Source organism: Cimex lectularius, unplaced genomic scaffold, assembly GCF_000648675.2.
Source record: "Cimex lectularius strain Harlan isolate CLEC.00 unplaced genomic scaffold, Clec_2.1 scaffold67, whole genome shotgun sequence".
Lineage (NCBI taxonomy): Eukaryota > Metazoa > Arthropoda > Insecta > Hemiptera > Cimicidae > Cimex > Cimex lectularius.
In genome coordinates, this window is record NW_019392738.1 from 140,941 (window position 1) to 161,782 (window position 20,842).

General features: G+C 38.2%; 1 protein-coding gene across 8 annotated transcripts in view; it reads right to left on the reverse strand.

Moving 5' to 3' along the window:
- LOC106668411 (protein groucho) overlaps nt 1–20,842 on the reverse strand; it is a 194,656-nt gene that overhangs the window by 111,139 nt on the left and 62,675 nt on the right. The window contains exon 1 of one of the 8 annotated variants that reach the window (XM_014397120.2): nt 3,243–3,632. The exons of the other annotated variants lie outside the window; for them this stretch is intronic. Coding sequence (XP_014252606.1) covers nt 3,243–3,278 — 36 coding nt within the window. The 5' untranslated portion in view covers nt 3,279–3,632. Of the gene's footprint in view, nt 1–3,242; nt 3,633–20,842 lie in introns of those variants that run through there. 8 annotated transcript variants of the gene reach the window in all.

Sequence of the window (20,842 nt, forward strand, 5' to 3'; positions counted from 1 at the left end):
GAAGTGACATTTGTTTATGTCGTGAGATTTCCTCCTGTGTTATTCAGGGAGATGGACCGATTTGATCTCTCAGACGTGTTTCGGCTTATCGACATCATCAGTTGAGGGGTTTTATCTTATTTCTTATTATTATATACATGAACTTGTTGAAGTGACTTTCGCCATTGTCGTGAGATTTTTTCCTGTGGTATACCTAGATTCGCTGGGTTGGACTGTCATTTCACTATCTTCAGTGGTCGTCTTTTTTTATAACCAACACAAACTGAAGATGGCCAAATGCCGGAACGCGTTATCAGTCCAATATAGACAGAACAAAACGATCGGTGACAACCAAACTTTCTTTTGGATTCAGAGAAATCTTATTTACATGGTGATTGAATCCAATTTGTCAGTGTATACAATTTTTTCGCTTTAGCTCAGAAACCCACCAGTGAAGATGGCGAAATGCAGAAAAACATCTGACACCGGTCAAGAGTTAAACATCCAAAAATGAAATATTAAGGGAACAAAACGGTGCATACTTCGAGAGGAAACCATTCTCCTGATGCAATTTGGACGTTACTGATCATTTTGGTCGGCTGGTCTGTTAAACGCCTTTGGTCTTCTTCAGTGTGCCCTTATAAAAAGTGACTTGGATTCGCTGAAATCACACAGGCCACTAAAGATGGCGATGTACCCAGACCAATTAATCTGAAAAGATCACTGACAGGCTCATCACCTAGCAGACCACAGAAAGAAATCTCACGACAGGCAAAAGTTGCCTTAACAAGTCCATGCATACAATAATAAGTAATACTATAAAACCCACCACTGATGATGACGAGAAGTTGAAATACGTCTGGCATATCAAAATTAGTTTACGAATTTACTTACTACCTTCATTACCAAAGACCAAATTTATCTGAAAAGATCAATTACTGGTTCATCCACCCCGTAGACCACAGGAAAAAATCTCAAAACAAAGACATATAGCACCACGAGCCCGTGTATATAATAACTAATAGGTAATACTATAAAAATCACCACTGAAGATGGCGAGAAGTTGAAATACATCAGATAAACATGAGTTCACGGTTGGTTAGGGTTTATGAGTTAAAGAATTTTCCTTAATCAAAGATAATAGATTGTAGACACAGGCAAATTGCAGTCTATCCCCGTGTAAACATTTCTCTCTGTTCAAAAGAAATTTTGGATAATTTTTAAAATTTGGTCGATACCGATTATCTTGGTCCGCCTGTCATTGCTGGGTTGGTCTGTCAGACGCGTTTGGCCTTCTTCGCTTTGAATTATAAAAAGGGACTCACTGAAATCACACAGAGCCACCACTGAAGATGGCGAAATACCAGAAGATCGGCAAGACATCTCAAATGACAGTTCATCATCCCGCAGACAACAGGAAGAAATCTCACGACAAAGGAAGATGTCAAAACTAGTCAATGTATATAATAACTAATAGGTAATGCCGTGAAACCACCACTGATGATGGCAAGAGGTACGTCTGACAGATCAACATGGGTTTACGGTTGGTTAGGTAAGGTTAGGGTTTATGAGTTTACGAATTTTCCTTAACCAATAGATTGTAGACACAAGCAAATTGCAGTCGATCACCGTGTAAACATTTCTCTATATTCAAAAAAAGTTTGGATCATTTTTCAAATTTGGACATCACGGATCATGATGGCTTATTCTTGCTCGGTTTGTCTGCCAGACGCGTTTGGCCTTCTTCAGTGTATACTTATAAAAAGTCTTGTATTCACGAAAATCACACAGAACCACCACTGATGATGGCCAAATGCTGAAACTCGTCTGTCTGAGATTAAGAGATAAAGATCCTAAAGAGAAATATTAAGAGAAAAAATGGCGCATCCTTTCACTACCATTCTCCTGATGTAATTTGGTCGTTACTTATCATTTTAGCCGTTCGATCACTTCCCCATCTTCACTGGGTCTGTTAAGTCAAGCCTAAACAGAATCACAGACACACTGAAGATGGCGAAGTATCAGAACAATATGATCGGTAAGGATCAAATATCATCATTACACTTCAGGAAATCTTACGTTGATAAAATGTCCTGAATATAATAACTAAATAGATTTGACGTCTGTCTGTCACCCTGATCTGTTTTCTATAAACTTTAAACAAAATAAGCGTACTGTTGGGAACTAAGTTTAATTGTTTAAACCGCGAACGAATTATAAAATCTCGATGAGTCATTTGTTTTCCACCGACAACTGTGTAATTGAAAACGCACCTGCGGTTTCAACTGAGTTTCACTTTTTAATTATAAATTACCCCTGGTGTGTCTAATTAAAATTTAAAGTTACCCTTGTTTCCTGTTTATACGCGAGATTTGTGTACTTGTTTTGGTGCTAGTTTAAATTTTGAACCCTGGCGTTTTGTATCTTTAGGATGAAAAAAATCCGTAAGACGGGAAATCCCTCTTGTATTACGGATGCATTTTTGTTTTATACTCGAAATCGGGGAAAAAGGCTGACGCCAGTTTTTTTTTCTTTTTTTTTTATAGAGAGCGGGGATCAAGAAGCCCATTATTTTCTTTTTCCAATCTCACCGAGTGCCATTCGGTCGTCACCGTCCTTTGTTGCCGTTCGACCCGACTCGCCGTTTAACCCCCCCCCCCCGCAAACCGTGTTTTCGACATAAACGGCAAACAGGTCAAATATCGAAAGGCTGACTGGAAAAATTTAAAATCGGGGTGAATTTTACGGCCCTCACGCTCCTTCTAACCTGTGATGACAACATATTTTTTATCGTTCTAAAAAGATTTAATTGTTTTTAATAATGTTTCAACGTCAAGCCGTCACAGCCAGGGACGCTGCGTTTACCCGGGCGTATTGAAGAGAAGGAAACAGTCATGAAGGTTTTACCTCGGATAGGTTATGTTGTCGTTCAAACGCTCTAAGATCTACGCAATTAAGACACCAAACCGACCTTTTATCAATAGCATAATATTTTATTACCTTATGCGATAATAACACGTAAAAAGAGAGAAAACATCGATTATGAGAGATTCTCCAACAGCAGAATTCATTTGTTTAACTTAAAAGAACAAAAGAGGGTGAGTTAAGTTTTACTAAATGGTGGTTATAATGTTGTGAAAGTGTAGATTTTTGTTTTGGACTATGAAACGTACAAAAAAAGCTTAAAATATTATGTTTATATATAAATAATAAATTTCCCGGTGTTGTTCAGTAAAATAGTAATTGGTGATAAATGAACTTACGGCTGACGCTGGATGCCTCGCGGGCGCCGAATACATGGTCACCTGTTACACCGAGTCCCTCTATTCGTCTATCATCTGCGGCGGAGTTTCATTATCCAAAAACCTTCACACAGGACACTCAAAAGCGTCGCACACACAAAACCGGGATGTCGCCACTCCGTCGAGAATACGAGAACACAGAGGAAAATGGATCGAAACTGAAAAAAGCTCGCCGTGTAAGAAAATAAGCGTCGGGGCAAAAAGAGGAAAGCGGCGGACCGACTCGGTGCTTACTGGGCGATACTTTTCCTCCTAATGTTGTGTCGGTAACAAGAGGGACCCACGTGGTTCTCCCTGGAAAGAAACGTCACAGGCTCAGGGCCAATGAGGAGCGGAAAAAGGGACCAGGGACACGCCTACCGCCCGACTCCACGTGGAGTATCGACTAACCGATCCACTCTGTCTCGTTCCCACCCGTGGCGCCGGCGTCGGATGTCTCTCTCGCGCCAGGCCCCCACTCATCCGCCCTCGCCGACTCAGCCGCGCTATCCTCCTCTCGCTCTAAACAACTCAGCCGCTCGCCCTCGGCCGGCCACCACCCCCGCCGCCGCCCGACCGCCGGCCACCCCGCCCGCCGCTGCCTACGACTTACATCCCCCTTCTTATCATAATCTACAATAAAATTATACGACTAATAATGTTTCCAACGTCAGGGAGGACGCGCGCACCCTGACGAAGCGACGCCTCCCGGACCCACTAGTTCGTCTTCGTCAAGTATTGTTGGTCCATCTGTGAATTGTTGATCTTTTCCCTGGTCTTTGGATCATCTATTTAACTAGGATGGCCTGCTTTCAAATAGACGATGACTTATTTAAATAAGACTAAGCCAATAAAATAATAAGCGGAATCATTAATTAATAATTAGTCTGATTTTTTTCTAAATAAAATTTTTATTTATTTATTTTTTTTTAATTTGTCATTTTGATTATTTTAATTCAGAAAAGCAGGCATTCCCTCGGGAAAAAGAGTTTTAGGGAGAAATATAAGTATTTATACATCTGCAAATAATGAGATTTTTAGTCAAATTGGATTAATCTATTACATAAACACGACGCACTCTCTACACGGCACACAAGAATGGCCAATTACGCAGAAAACAAACTCTTTGAGCCCTGAAGATGATCTCAATAAAGATAGAAACGTTCGCACGATAAAGAAAATGTTTTTCTGAAACCTACATCACACCAGACCACACCTCACGATTTCCGAATAACTATAACATAAATACCATTTTAATTCTACTTCTAATTATTTCCATAATTTAGTATATTTGTCCCTAAGACCATAGAAGTAGACGTTTTCCTAGTTTTTGAGTCATATGTGATGGACTATACATTAACTTTTAATACCTGCAATAAAAAATCCTATAACAATTAAATACCAATTAACGGAAATAAAGAGAGTGAAGCTTTTTTAAAGAGGTTTTTGGGCTAGAATTCTTTCACGTTACTTTTAAATATTTGTGTATTTCTATACAAGACAAGGGAAGATAAAGAATGAAGTAGTCCAAGAAGAAAGTGTTTTTGGGGTATGTACTCCTATATTTGTTGTTGTTCAGCTTTATAAATAATAAAGTGTTTTATTGTTAACTATCAATTTTAATATTCAATTTTAATAATTACAGACAGTACTCCGTGGTCACCTATTCTTTGGATCAGCCCTCTGACTAGGGTGGCCTACATCGAAAGTAAGCTGACTTACTTAAGCAGGACGACTCAAATAAAATAATGTACGGAATCATTAATTCTTGAGATTAAATAGTTGTTTTTAAATATTTTTTAGGGGATTAGGCGTTTTTCACGTTGTTTCGATAATTTTAATACATTTGGATCCAATACCAAAGAAGTCTGCTTTTTCCCAGCTTTTAAGTCATATGTCTTAATATTTGGCTAATTTCGTAAATATACATTAACAATTAATTAAGGTTTTTAGTTGAGATAAAAAAGTCAATGGCACGAGCGGGATTCGAACCCACGATCTTCGGCTTGATACGCCGTTGCTACTTGAGCTATCGTGACCTCGATCCACTCGGACACCAACATCCCATCTCAACCCCACCTTTTGAATTTTCCCTCCTTTTTGCCATTTTTCAATTGAATATACATTAACTTTTAATACCTGCAATAAAATACCCTATAACAATTAAATACCAATTAACGGAAATAAAGAGAGTGAAACTTTTTTAAAGACGTTTTTGGGCTAGAATTTTTTCACGTTACTTTTATATATTTATATATTTCTATACAAGACAAGGGAAGTTGAAGAATGAAGTATTCCAAGAAGAAAGTGTTTTTGGAGAAATATATATACATACGTGTATGTTTGTTGTTGTTCAGCTCTATAAATAATATTCAATTAATTAAGGTTTTACGTTGAGATAAAAAAGTCAGTGTCACGAGCGGGATTCGAACCCACGACCTTCGGCTTGATACGCCGCTACTCTACCACTTGAACTATCGTGACTTCCATCCCATCGGGCACTAACTTCCCATCTCAACCGCACCTTTTTGAATTTTTCCTCCTTTTTGCCATTTTTCAAATGTCGTGTAATCTATTTGATTCTCGGCGACAAATGAAATGGCCACGGAGAGCTTTAGTGAAGTATACTTCATTTTAATTCATTAAATTCACTATTATAGATAATTTAATTCACTATAGATAAAATAGTCAGTGTGATGAGCGGGATTCGAACCCATGACCTTCGGCTTGATACGTCTTGTTCGAATCCCGCTCGTGACATTGACTTTTTTATCTCAACTCAAAACCTTAATTATGTGAATGTTATTAATTGGTCAAGCGGACCACGAAAAATAATGAATCTATAAATAATAATAAAGTGTTTTTATTAATAACTATACATTTTCCAAATTAATTTTAATAATTGCAGAAAATATTCAATGGTCGTATGATCGTATACTAAGTTGCTAGGTTTTAAAATTATAATAATAATNGACTCTGGGGGAGTGAATGTGACCAGACTTCTATGTTTGTTCGAGTGTTGTGTTTGTTTTAATTTGTTGACATGTTAGAATTAGAATTTTAAAAAAAATTGAAATATTTGAGAAGTAGATGATTTCCTCATCATGGATTGTTTAGGTAATTTCAAGCGATTTAGTTCCGGCATATTTTATCTAAATGTTAAAATGTACAATTATAATTATTATCTAATTAATCTTAAATTTTATTTAAAATCTGCTGAAACATCGTTTAAATTTACCTAAGGAATCAATGTGCAAATAGTGGCCCTCTTAGTATTAATTGGATTAGATTAGAGTATTTCATAAATACGTTTTTTTAAATTCTGCTTCTACTTATTTCGATAATTTAATTCATTTGTTATGTATTGTGTTATATTAAAAATGTTGGAGGATGAATAGATTCTTATGTGTGTGCATATAAGTCCTTTAAATCATATGCGACTGCCTTTTTCGTAAATATAGATTAACTTTCAACACCTCCAAAAAACCTATAACAATTAAATATTTAATTAATGGAAATAAAAAGTGAAAATTATGAATAAATCGAAGACGCCTTTCCTGCTTGTCTGTTCTGTGACTCTAGAACTATGCTTACCTGCTCTAAAATTGACTAAGTCTTATTTAAATGACACCAAATAAAATGAATGATCTAGTTGAGTTTTTAATCTAATACAATTTTTCGAAAGTTTTTCACGTTATTTCGATCTAAATCTAATCAATGATTAATGAATCTGCATATTAGTTTAGTCGTCCTGCTTACATCAATTTGAAAGCAAGCAACCCTAGAGAGCTGATCGTTTTTACGGAACTAGATCTTTTTTAAGAGTTATTTGGGCAATCCTTTTTAAAAAGATAGTTCCTACTTACAGTAAGTTGTCTTGCAACGATCCGGATTTCGAGCCTTTTAGCTCATCATCAGGTTGAAGGACTTCTACAACCACGTCTCTCGACATGAATTGCCAAAGTGAACCCGCTGATACCTCCGCCAACGCGACGTTCCAATTAGCAGCTGACTTTTTTAATGGCGCTCAATTTGAACGTGCGAAACGCGGAAATTATAACCCAAATAAATGTTATAATAGTAAATACCTAATATTATTAAATTACTATAAAAGTAATAACAATTAAAATAATTAGTTTAATTATTTGGCCGTTTGATATTATTTATGTACATATTTAAGATGGGAGGTAGATCAAAATCTCTTATTAATGCATTTATCACCATGTTCAATTTTACATTTTTTAATTTCAAATTTCTCAAACCAATCTAGTTCTTTCAGTTTGTTGAAACTATATAACACCCTTGTATTTAAATTTGAATTGAAATTATGTTTTGTTTCTTTTAGATGGTCCTTAAATTCCGAAAATTTGCTCGATTTAGACAAGTGTTCGTTTACGAGTAAATTAATTTACTATTATAATATTTATTTGTGTTATAATTCCCACGTTCAAATTGAGCGCCATTAAAAAAATCAGCTGCTACTTGGAACGTCGCGTTGGCGGAGGTATCAGCGGGTTCACTTTGGTAATTCATGTCGAGAGACGTGGTTGTAGAAGTCCTTCAACCTGATGATGAGCTAAAAGGCTCTAAATCTGGATCGTTGCAAAACAACTTACTGTGAGTAGGAACTATCTTTTTAAAAAGGATTGCCCAAATAACTTTTAAAAAAGATCTAGTTCCGTAAAAACCTTTTTTTTTTTTTTAACATGATCTCTTTTTATTTCGTTATTCTTATTTTTCTGCCTAAGTAACTAAACCACACGTTTGATTTGTATGTCTTTTTTACTTTATTTGGATTAAATTTGTTTTAAAAATAAATTACTTAATTTAAAAAAAAACTATTAACATTCTTAAGTACTGTGTGTGGTGATTAGTGACCGTTAATCGATAATTATTCAGAAATCTGAGATGCGGTCTGGTCTGATGTAGGTTTCAGAGAAACATTTTCTTTATCGTGCCAACGTTTCGATCTTTATTGAGATCATCTTCAGGGCCTGGGATTTACAAACATTGTTTACATTTAACAAATACATTTAGGATGTGGAAAAGTGAATTTATACAATGCAAAGTATATTATTTGTATTTGGTAGGAGAGATCATCTTCAGGGCCTGGGATTTACAAATATTGTTTACATTTACCAAATACAAATAATATACTTTGCATTGTATAAATTCACTTTTCCACATCCTAAATGTATTTGTTAAATGTAAACAATGTTTGTAAATCCCAGGCCCTGAAGATGATCTCAATAATGATCGAAACGTTGGCACGACAAAGAAAATGTTTCTCTGAAACCTACATCGCACCAGACCGCATCTCACGATTTCTGAATAATTATTCTTAAATACTTTGGCGTCGTCCGGAGAGCTGATCCAAAGAACAGGAGACCAGGAAAAGAGACCTATGGGCAATTTTAGGAGGATTGGAGAGATGGAAATCCAGGATTTTATGGAGTCGTCTATCCTTTTGCAATTTTAATGAAGAAATGGGAAATGAAGGTCTTTGTGGATAGTAAGATTGGATAAGAAGTAGGGAGCTTAGAGAGGGGAAGTAGTCTATAGTTCGAAGGATTTTGGACTTTGATTCTTTGGAGGTTGGAATGCTTGGTTGGTCAATTTCGTATATCCATTTGTTTGTAGTACTATTCTGTAAACGAGATGTTTTTTTTACTGAGAGTTTCGATCTGCGGTCTTTTAAGCAGCTTCGTATGTTCAGTTCGATTTGAGTCGAACGCGGGGGTTCCAAGTCTTTTGTCGATGTAAAGTCCCAAACTGCGGGAGAGGACCAATTGTCGATTATGCAACCCTAGCGCTGATGTAAGATGATTCAGGAAGAAATCAGATATAATGATATGATATAAAAATAATCTCCAAAACAAATGAAGGACAGGATAAGGCCTTTTCTGTATGATCAACATATTTTGTCTTAGAAAATTTTAAAAGAGGTTGCACTGATAAAAAATCCTCATAAGATCGAATAGCCAAGCAGCTATTAAAGCATTAGCGTGTTAAAAAGAAATCACATCAAGACTAGTCCTAAATGCATCCAAAACCCGGAACAAGATAATCTGATAATCTTGGATTCCAGGACAAGCATTAGAATGTAACAGAACATCATATCATAATTACTCAGTGAATCCATCTAAAACCTGCGTAAACACAACAACTTGATGTTATCTTGGCCACCAGGGCATAAAGCAGTTTTGGGTAACAAACAGACATAATGGCCAGAGAAGAATCAGCAAGACATTCATATGCTCTGAACCTATTCTTGGGTTAACAATAGCAAGCATAGAATGCTACATCACAGAATGGAGCTTAAAAAAAGTATCCTGTTAGGATTCGCAGTTTTTTCTGCTTCCTTTATATATACTTTACCTCTTTCCTCCCAAAGTTTGTTAGGAGGTTCTTGGATTGTTTGTCTTTTGTTTTTGTTCGAGTTTTTTTGTTCCTTCATTTTCTTTTTATCCTTCTGTCGGAAGTCCTCATTATTAGCGTGCATTCCTATGCCACAGAAGGGGTCCTATCAACGGTATAGGGACCCGAGAGCATCAGAAACAATGGTACGGTATAAAGATGGCTCCAAAATAAACGAAGGGCCTGGGTCGGGTGTTTTTTGTATAAACCCAAAATATGATCATTCAAACTCATTAGGGAAGTACACTACGGACTTTCAAGGAGAAATACATGTCATTAATGCTTGACCCTTGGAACACGGTAAAAAACGTCCTGCTGGCAAAAAAATCCTCATGAGATCGAATAGCCAAGCAGCTATTAAAGCATTAGCGTGTAAAAAAAATCAATCAAGACTAGTCCTGAATGCATCCAAAACCTGGAACAAGATAATCTGATGATCTTGGATTCCAGGACAAAAAGGAATTTTGGGTAACGAAAAGGCAAACACGCTGGCCAGAGGAGACCATACAAAGGCCCTGAACCTATTATTGAGATAACCAAAACAAACACAGAAACCACCATCACAAATAGATCAAAAGGAGAAGCGGATAAACTCCAGAGGTACTGAACACATTAAGCTTTTGTTAAAACAACCCTCAACAAGAATACTAATCTCGCTGCTACAGTTAGAGAGGGTTAAACTCAGAGGAGTGATAGGACTATATACCGATCATTGGCATTTGAGAAAATATCCACATAGCTGGGTGTATTTAATGACCCAATTTGTAGGTTATGCAATAAGGAGGAAGAACCAGCTACCCATATCATTTTAGAATGCGAACCAAACGCTCTATAGAGACATAACCTGGGACACAGACAATACCTAAGAAAGGGGACACTCAAGTAATCCTTAGGAGAAGGATCAAGTCAATTGCACTAAACACAGGAACTGGGAAAGTACAAGCCAGAAAGCTGCAGTGCATAAAGAACAAAAAAACCCGACTTCATAGTACACACGTTCATCATCATCATCAAACCGACAAATATGTAACAAAAACTTGCAGATTGTCACGTTATTGATTAATATTCTGGTTTGAAGTTTCACCTAATTTCCTTTAGTTTTCTTTGTTTTATAATTAATTAAGATTTTTAGTTGAGATAAAAAAGTCAATGGCACGAGCGGGATTCATGGCATTTCATTTGTCGTCGAGAATCCAATCCGATTACACGACTTTTGAAAAATGGCAAAAAGGACGGAATATTCAAAAGGTGCGGTTGAGATGGGAAGTTGGTGTCCGAGTGGATCGAAGTCACGATAGCTCAAGTGGTAGAGCAGCGGCGTATCAAGCCGAAGATCGTGGGTTCGAATCCCGCTCGTGCCATTGACTCTTTTATCTCAACTAAAAATCTTAATTAATTATAATGTATTAATTGGTCAAGCGGACCACGAAATTAGTGAATTTTTCTTTGTTTGTTGGACAGCAGTCACCTCGACTATCAGTCGTACCTACTCAAAATTTATTGAAGTACTTAATTCGGAAAAAAAACTGGTTTGTACAATATCCAACGTCTAGATTTTAAATTTAATTAAGAATGTTTTGTTTTAAATGTACACATTAGAGATTTTGTACCAATGTTCCCAGAATAATCTTGCTATAAATGTTGTTTAGAAAATTAACGAAGCACTTAAATAATTAATTATTTTCCCTATGATTATATGATATTTTGAAGAGTTTGTTCTTGCATCTTTTGGTTTTCCGTTAGTTTAGCATCGGTTTCATGTATTCACGCTCAAAGAACCGAAGAAAAAGCAGGACTTTATCTGGACGTGTTGCTAAGCATTCCTGTAATTTATTCACGCGATGAGGATTGCCCTCAACAATCTGCCCGACTCCATTAGAGCATCGTCTGGCATAAATTTGTTTTAAAAAAATTCCTTTTCAAATTGGTTTTCATGACAGGAATTATAAACCAAAACCCTTTTTTCACTTAATGATATTGCCCCGTTAGGCTAAATATATATAATAAATAAAATCCAATTTATTAATCGTAGACTTGATGCAAACTTCGTGAATATAAACCTTATTAATAGACACTTACAGACAGGATGCTTTAAAAAGACGTAACGCTTGATTGATTTCATTGATCGCTCATGCTCATTTCAAACTTTAAAACTTACTTAAATGAAATATACTCTTAGCTCTTGCCTGTTGGATTTTCTTCGTGTCATTATTTCAACTTCGTTTAAATTTATTATTTACATTCCTTTCTTTACTTGTCTGAAGTTCAAACATTAATAAATCCCAACTGGACTAGTCAAGCACTTTGCACTACGCTTTCGTTGTAGAAAAATTAAACAAGTCAAAAATTTATCAAAATTTAACAAGTAACAGGATTGGAATATCTCTTGATATATCAGTATCTACCATGAAGCCAAGCCTAGCAGCCATCAAAGCACTAAGCTAAAATATCATTAGATAAAAGATGGTGCTGAACTGCAAAACCAAATTAAACATGGTAGGTACGCAGAACAAGGTCAGCCTCTGCTGGGTCCCAGGACACCCTTGCGAACCGAGAAAGCGGACACCCTTGCAAGGAAAGGAGCTGCTACACCGCTGTTAGGACCCGAACCCTTCTGTGGCATAGGAACCCACACTATTAATGAGTATCTCAGACAGAAGGACAAAAAGAAAATGAAGGAACAATGGAATTCATTGGACACAGGCAATCCAAGAATCTCTTAACAAATTTCCGAAGAAAATAAATTACAGAATGTGTCAAAGGAAGAAGGAATAAACTCCGAATCTTAATAGGATTCTTAACAGGGCACTGCAAGCTAAATGGAGTCTTAAAGAAGATTGGAATAATCCAAGACGGCACATGAAGATTCTGCAAAGAGGCAGAGGGTACACCAATACATCTAATAACAAACTGCGGTGCGACACTTGCCCGCAGAAGGAAGTGTTTTGGGATGTACAATGGTAACATAGAAGAGCTTCAACCACTGAAACCGGGCCTACTAATCAAATTTCTTGATGAAATAGGACTCACCGATGTGCTTTAGGCAGAGAACTATAGCTCTTAAAGGGGAGCAGTATATTACACCCCGACTGTTCCGGCACCTCTCGGTCAGCGAAGCGCCCGATGTGACGTGCACTGTACCCCTCTATCTACAACCCCTATCTTCTCAAAATCCACCAATCACAACACGCTTTCCTACACAACACCCTAGGGGTAGTGGCCCACTATGTGTGGAATACGACGACGACGGGCGGTAAAGTGTGGTTTGAGACTCGAGACCCAGAAAAGGCTCACATCGAGTTCTCATCCACGGCCCTTATTCTCAATCCGAGTTCCTTCATTCTATCCTGTGACCACTCTTAACCCTTGGTTGCAAGGGGATATCCGGGCACAAAATAAAGGTGCAGCCCAGAGGGCATGGCAACCTCTCTAAAGGACAAGCTGTACTCGTGTCGGCCTAGGGTCGGCATGGGCGGCGGGTGCCTTAGCAGAGTCACACGAGGGCCAGTGCACTAGATCCTGTCTGCATAGACGGGGGAGGGTGTATGGCCGTCTGTACCACGGGGTAACTAAACAGTCCAAATTCAGCCCTAGTTACACTGGGAATGGATTCGTGGTGGCGTGTGGTGATGCCCCTGGCTGGAACTTAGACAGAGGCTGTCTTCTATCTGTGACCTTCGTGAAGCTTGTGTATGGCCAATTACCCCCGGCCTCACGGGAGACGCCAGCGAGTAAGCGTTGAGGACGCGATGATCATGCTGAATAGTCCCTCAAATGCGTGAGTAAACGAACGTAGTGAATCGGTGTCTCGGACTCGAGTATGCTTTCCATTGTTGTGCGCATGACCGGCGTGGTACCCTTGGGGAAGCGAAGGATCGGACCACCTAGGCTGAGCCTATGGCGTCCCTCGAATGCGCATGGCAAGTGTAGGCTGAGCTCGATAAGAGACTTTACCGTAGGCGGTGCTCATCTAGGGTGTTGTTAGTAATTCCACTTTAAACTAAACCGCTGCCGGGGCGTTCCCGGAAGTTTCTACGCGAGGGGATCCCCTATACTCAGGGAGATAGAGAGGTCTTCTCTATGTAGGGAGTACGCGGGAGAACAGGCTGATGTATTTCGGCCTGTTAGCCCTTTGCGTGCGGCTACGACCCGATGCACAATGCGGGCCCGACCATTTGGTGTGGACAATCGGAGAGCGAAGTTGTCTCGGCCCTTAGGGGCTGGGGCGCCTCTACACCAATGCTGCGGCGGTAACACCATTCCGTCGTATGCGGAGGTGCGTCAGCTCTCATCTTGAGAATCAAAACGTCCGATAAGGCCGAATAGGCCAGGTGCGGACGGTAAAGTCTTGTTGACGATGAGTTCTCGGGAACGAACACGCTTCCCTCCTTTTTCCTTAAAAATCCGTCCCTTCCAGCCTTTTTGGCTCTCTTCTCCGCCAGCTCTCGGAGCGAGCACATCTCCTATCACTCTATCTACCCAAAGTGTTGCACAATAGTAATTAACCACCGTGTAAGATCGCCCGGCTATTGCTTTGCTATGCACATGTATCGCCATGCGAATGTCCGCGGATTGTCATTAGAATCGCCCCATCCGTGTACATCCCATCTCCCGACCGCATGGTCCCAAACCTATCATCGCCATTTCCCCTTAATATCTCATCTCCCTTTATCCATCTACCATCATCATAATCCCACGAACGAATCATCCATCATTATCCCCGGAAGACTCCATCATCATCGCCGCCTGGATTGCATCATCTCATTACCATCGCCACTTGGATTTCACCATCCATCATCATCTCATCATCATAGACGGTGCACTGGCCTAGTCATCGCCGAACAACGCACGATATCGCATTCAGAGACATTCACCGCTTTCCGGCCTTCGTAGCCTTTAGGTCTCGAATACGATCATCGGCCATCTTGTAAGCCATAGAAATTTCATTAAACAGTGAGTCTTCAATTACTCCTTTCGTTCATTATTTATTCCTTCATTTAATTCTTCTTAAAGTAACATTTCCTAATCAATCAGGAATCTTCCATTCCCGTTGGTGCCGAAACAATCTTATTATTAATTTCAACTCCTATCTCCGGCGGTGTTCATCGGCGCCATTTTGTATTTGGCTGCTGGCGAACACCGACTATTACATCTACATCTACCATGAAATCCTTCATAACGTAAGACAGCCACTCTCCTAAAAGCATTATCACGTAAACATGTTACATCCACAATGTCAACGAAATGCATCCAAAACCACAAGAACCTGGGAAAAAGATAGCGATCTGACATCTTAGGTGTGAAAGGAATTTGGAGAACATATAGACAAATTGGTTTGTGGAGGACCTCCAAGGCTAGTCCTACAATTAAAATAACAAGACCAAACATAGACTACAGTTCAGAATGGGTACGCAGAAGTAGAAGTGGATGTACTCCAAAGGTGCCAGTCTAGTAAACTCATGATTAAAAAAACCTCACCAAAACTGGTAAACACATTGGCTAAAACTGGGCATAAATGACTAGTGATATTAGATACCACCCAAGGAGGCATAACCTACGGTACCATGATCAACCGGAAATAATTGCAGCAATGATTTTTCTTAAATGATGTTAATTAAACTGAACTAAGGGACTTGGAAATGTATAAGCCAGAAGGCTGTAGTGCTTGGGGAACATCAAACCAACCCTCGCTCATTCTCATCATACTCTTAATCATAATCACAAGGCGCTGCAGACTCAATGGCCGTCTGAACAAACAAAACTTCAACCAACGAATCAATTGAACTGATCTAATGAACAAGGTAAAGTACAAAAAAGCCAGGAGGTCGCAGTGTTTGGAACACCAAACCTCATTTCACCGTAGTTTTCACCAAATTATGCGCAAATTAGCGGACAGAAAGCCATGTGGGACTTCTAGTTTTCGCGTTATTTATTAACTAATTATACTGAAAACAGGAACTTAATATCTTGAACAGTAAGTTGTTAAAAATTTCCAGGTTAAAACTTCGTTAAATTGGAAAAAAGTTGACACATTTGATGGCTAATAAGCATAATTTTATTAACTGAAATTTTTCAGGGGAAATTTGCACTTTAATAATGCGTTTTAAAGGAGCTTTTTATCGAGTTAGTTTATGTTTTATGTAGTTATAACCAATTAAAAGTTTTGTAAGATATCATCCTTATTTAGTCTTTTTTGACGAAACTCTTAATATGATTTAATCTTTGCTTTTTATGTATATTATAAATTATTAGCATATGTTATAATTTTATGAATAGTCTTCTTACATTTAAAATCTTTCTTTCTGTCTATTTTTTTCGACAGAACGTAAGTGATTAAGTTTATTTGAATTCCGTTCCTACGTACACTCTCAGTTATATAAAGATAGTAATCACACAACGCCTATGTTTATTTAACTTGATGCGAGAGTTCAACGGTCTTACTTTGTCCCAACTTCGTTCTATCTTTAAGCCCGGTTGTGAAGTCTTACATTTAAACTCTACCCCTCTGGATTAGGAGGGACGCCGGATTTTGTACACTCCGAAACTCCCCGCCATCAGCCTGGAAAAGGGGGAAAATATACACTTTGTGGGAAAGTTTACAGTTTTGCGGGATATTCGCGTTTCTCCCTTTGCATGGGTGTGTACTCTGAGATAGAAGAGAACGGTCCAAATTTTGGCCCACCCTAATAACCTAGGTTTCACATTTACACAACCTGCTGAATTTCAATATATTTTATTGTATTGTTTTATTTACGTAGATAAAAATGTCTTTTTAATTAATAATTTTTTTATATTTTGTACTGTAGTGTCTATACAATTTTGCTAAGTTCACGATCATATACTGTAAAAATGAAGGATGCGATGATTGTTGTCATGTATTTGACAGGCATATAAGGCATATAAACCCCACCTTATGAGTTTTCCCTCCTTTGGCCATTTTTCAGGTGGGGTTGAGATGGGGAGTTGATGTCCGAGTGGATCGAGGTCACGATAGCTCAGGTGGTAGAACAGCGGCGTATCTAGCCGAAGGTCGTGGGTTCGAATCCCTCTCGTGCCATTAACTTTTTTTCATCTCAACTAAAAACCTTAATCAATTGTCATGTATTAATTGGTCAAGCGGACCACGAAAGTAGTGAATTTCCATTTTATGTTTTTCCTAGTGAATTCAGATTGAATTTTTGAAAATTACTACTGACCAACTGACTTGGCCGTTCCGAGCACTGTCAGACTTCCTACATCATAGTGTAGTATGTCAAAATCAACCGTGGAAAAAATACAGCCGAGGCCTATAATCAAAGCGATAAATTTAAAGGGGCGCGACCCCACGAAACCAAAATGCTTTTTTTTCTAAAGATTTTATTTTATACATTATAAATCAATATAGTAAAACTTAAATTGTAAAATGAAGTTATCTCACTTTTCCATAGAATAGTTCTGGTTGATCTGGGGTGTGGACCCCCTTGATAATTGGCTGAAATTTCGTTTCTTACGATCGTTTTAATCGTTCGTAGGCCTTTTTTTAAACTAGTTAATTACAAAATATTGACTATCCTATCGTGACCGTTTTGGACAAATTAACTAAAGCCTCGATCGTCTGTTAATTGTTTCAAATAACTATCATTTGGAAAATTCTTTTGTGACATGAACTAAAAACCAATTTACGCATTTTATTTTTCAATAATCCTAGCTCGAAATTCGAAACAAAATCAGTATTTAGCATACAGATTCTATACGTTTGGTTTCCTAGATTAGAGGCATTTCATTTTTGAATAATTCTCAATTGAGAGGCGGGCAAGACCAAGGTTATCTATATATTCACTAGTTTTCGTGGTCAACTTGACCAAATAATATCTTTCAATTAATTAATCCGTATTTAAGGTATTGGTTTAGATAAAAAAGTCAGTGTCACGAGCGGGATTCGAAAGGTCTTAATGTTATTAATAGGTCAAGCGGACCACGAAAAATATTGAATTTATTAAGTTAAATGAAGTATATTTTCACTAAAGCTCTCCGAGGCCATTTCATTTGTCGCCGAGAATCGAATAGATTACACGACATTTGAAAAATGGCAAAAATGTGGGAAAACTCAAAAGGTGAGGTTGGGATGGGAAGTGTCCCAGTGGATCGAAATCACGGTAGCTCAAGTGGCAGAGTAGCGGCGTATTTAGCCGAAGGTCGTGAGTTCGAATCCCGCTTGTGACACTGACTTTTTTTATCTAAACCAATACCTTTCCTATATATGAAAAACCCATATTTATGCACTTTTCTCAAAAACTGTAAAATCAGTTTGAATAAAATTGCATACACGTGCTTGCGACTATGTGACGAACAGTTATGGCTAACAAAAATTTTCCACCTTCAAAGTAGGTGGTTTTAATTTAACAAGAATTTGAAACTTGAATTTTTGTTCCCTAGGACTTGATTTTTACAAGTCCTTATCCATAACTATTCTAAAACTTCTTGTTAATAATTTTAAAGATTAATTATAAAATTCGGCTGATAAAATGCACTTATATAATTGAAAAGGTGGCTTTTCTGGAGAGGCAAACAACTGTAAAAGTTAGTGGGCGTGGGTGGCCGCAACGGTTTCGGCGTTGACACGGCGCTCATCTCTGTAAGGTAAAGGTCCCAGGTTCGAATCGAGATGCCCGACATATTTTTTTTTTTTTTTTTTTTTTTTTTTTTTTTTTTTCCAAAAACACCGGCATCCTGAGGGTTTATATGACCTCTGCTGTTGCAAATTCTCGCAAAAAAGAAAAAAAACTGTAAAAATTGCATCTTACCAGATATCAATATGTAGTTTTTTCAATGTTATCGTGTGCATTTTCTTTGTTGGTTTAGACTTTAGACAATAAAGACAATAAGTGACTATCGATTATCACCTGGAATTACAAGCTTTTCGAGCTTATTTTTTGTCGCGTTTGCAAGTACGATGTTAGTTTCACATTCTACGACGTGATTCCTGGGAATGGAACTTGGTAACTTCTGTTCTGAAGCTCTCAAAAAATTATACTCCGGTGGTAAAAGAAAAGTAGAAATCCTTGGCTAATAGACGGCCAAAAAACCACGAAAATCGAGCATCGAAGCCAAAAGTTGGAAGATGAGAAAGCTGAAGTCGGGCCTTCATGTATAGCTGGAAGACTATTAAAAAAATTGTATGAATAAATAATAAATATAAGAATAGTTTTTATTGTTTAAAAAGAATCTCTATGGAATTTAAAAAGAGTTAAAAGATAAAATGTTTTGAAAATAATATGAAAATGGACTGGTTCGAACTAGTTACTGATGAAAAGAAATCATCTTTCGACAGAAGCCTTACACCAAAAAGCTTCTAATTTTCAAAAAATCATCATCTTCTATTCAGTGTTTTTCTGTTCGGCGGTATAAATAAGTTTCTGTTTGTTGAAGAAAGCGAGTGGAGATGAAATTACTAATTGAACGTCTAGGCCTTGACCTGCTGCGGCTGACTAGGCAAACTCTTGTTCCGACTTTACGATAATCAATATAACATGCTAAACGGTACAACAGTCCGTTTACCGCCGGTGAATAACAAATTAGTATGTAGAAAATAATTCAACGTAATTTCCCAGATTGGATTTGGAAAAAAAAGTTTTTCACATAAAATTCACCAGCACACCATTATGGGATTAACCTACACTTGTTTTTCGTTTGTCCAAATCCAGAATTGTTGTTTTTTTAATAAAAATGAAGTAATCTAGGTTTTGGTGCAATAATTACTTGTATTGAGAAAGGGAAGTTTGGTGAATATACACACATAGGCAAAAAAAATGTACACCCTTAATATTTTTAATTATCTTTTAGACAATCCATCCATTGATTATCTCACAGCAATATCTGGTCCGTTTTAAAAGATTATAGATAAATAAAACAGAAAAACTCCCGATTGTGTTTACAATTTTGTATTTTTTAAATAAATCTCTGAATAGTAAATCTTTTCTTTGTTGGTTTTTCTGTAAAGCTTCTTTTTACGTTCCGGTTATTTGATTTTTTTAAAGTTGTAACTATTTTTAAGTTTCAAATTTGTTTGTGTTATGGTTTAAAGTAATGCTGATACGGCTAGAATCATAATATTGTCGGAAGATATAAGAAGTTAAGAGTCTAGGTGCTTAACATTCCCAGTCCGAAAGGTCGATCGATACCAAGGTGATGGAGGTTAGTCAAAGAATCATGGATGGTCATCGGGATTCTTCCTCTGTTGAGATCAAAAAGTGATATGTCAGGCGAAGACTTTCAGAAGCTGGATTACATGCGAGAAAACTTTCTACTGGTCGAAAACTTCTGACAAGGCACATTGCTTCTCGTCTTAGGACAATGGGGATCTTTAAAGTCCGCACTTGGCCTTGGATGTGTAGGTCCCAAAACACTGAGGATGTAGGAGTGTGACATTGCTTTCCCGTAAGGTCGTCCTTAAAAGGACAATGAGGATCTTTAACATCTGCACCTAGCCTATTCGGCATTATCGGACGTTTTGATTCTCAAGATGAGAGCTGACGCACCTCCGCATACGACAGAAGGGTGTTAATCCTGGTTAATTAATTGGTGTAGAGGCAGCTCAGCCCCGAGGGGCCAAGACAACCTCGCTCACCTCTTGCCCATTCCGAGTGGTCGGTTCCGCATTAACCATCGAACTGTATACCGCGCGCAAAGGGCTACCTGTCAAAATACATCAGCTTGGTCTCCCGCGCGCTCCCTAGAAAGAGAAGGCCACTCTACCTCCCACAGTAGTGGGGATTCCCTAGCGTAGAAACTACCGGATCCGCTTCCGCCGCAGTTTTGTTTAAAGTAGAATTGCTAACCAACCCCTAGAGGAGACCGCCTACGGTAAAAGCCTCCAATCGAGCTCAGCCTAAATCTACATGCACAGCATACTCGAGTAGGAGCAACCGAATCACTACCCGTTCCCATCCGCCACTATTCACGCATTCGAGGGACTTTTCAACATAATCATAGCGTCCTCAACGCTTATACCCTGCCGTCCAATCCGCCGTATCCCTTTAGGCCGGGTGTATAACGATGGTCATACGCAAGTTTCGTACGAAGGTCACAGTTAGAACACAGCCCCTTCTCTAAGTTCCCGCCAGAGGCGTTACCACGAACCACTACGAGTCCATTCCCAGTGTAACTGGGCCTGAACCTTGAACATT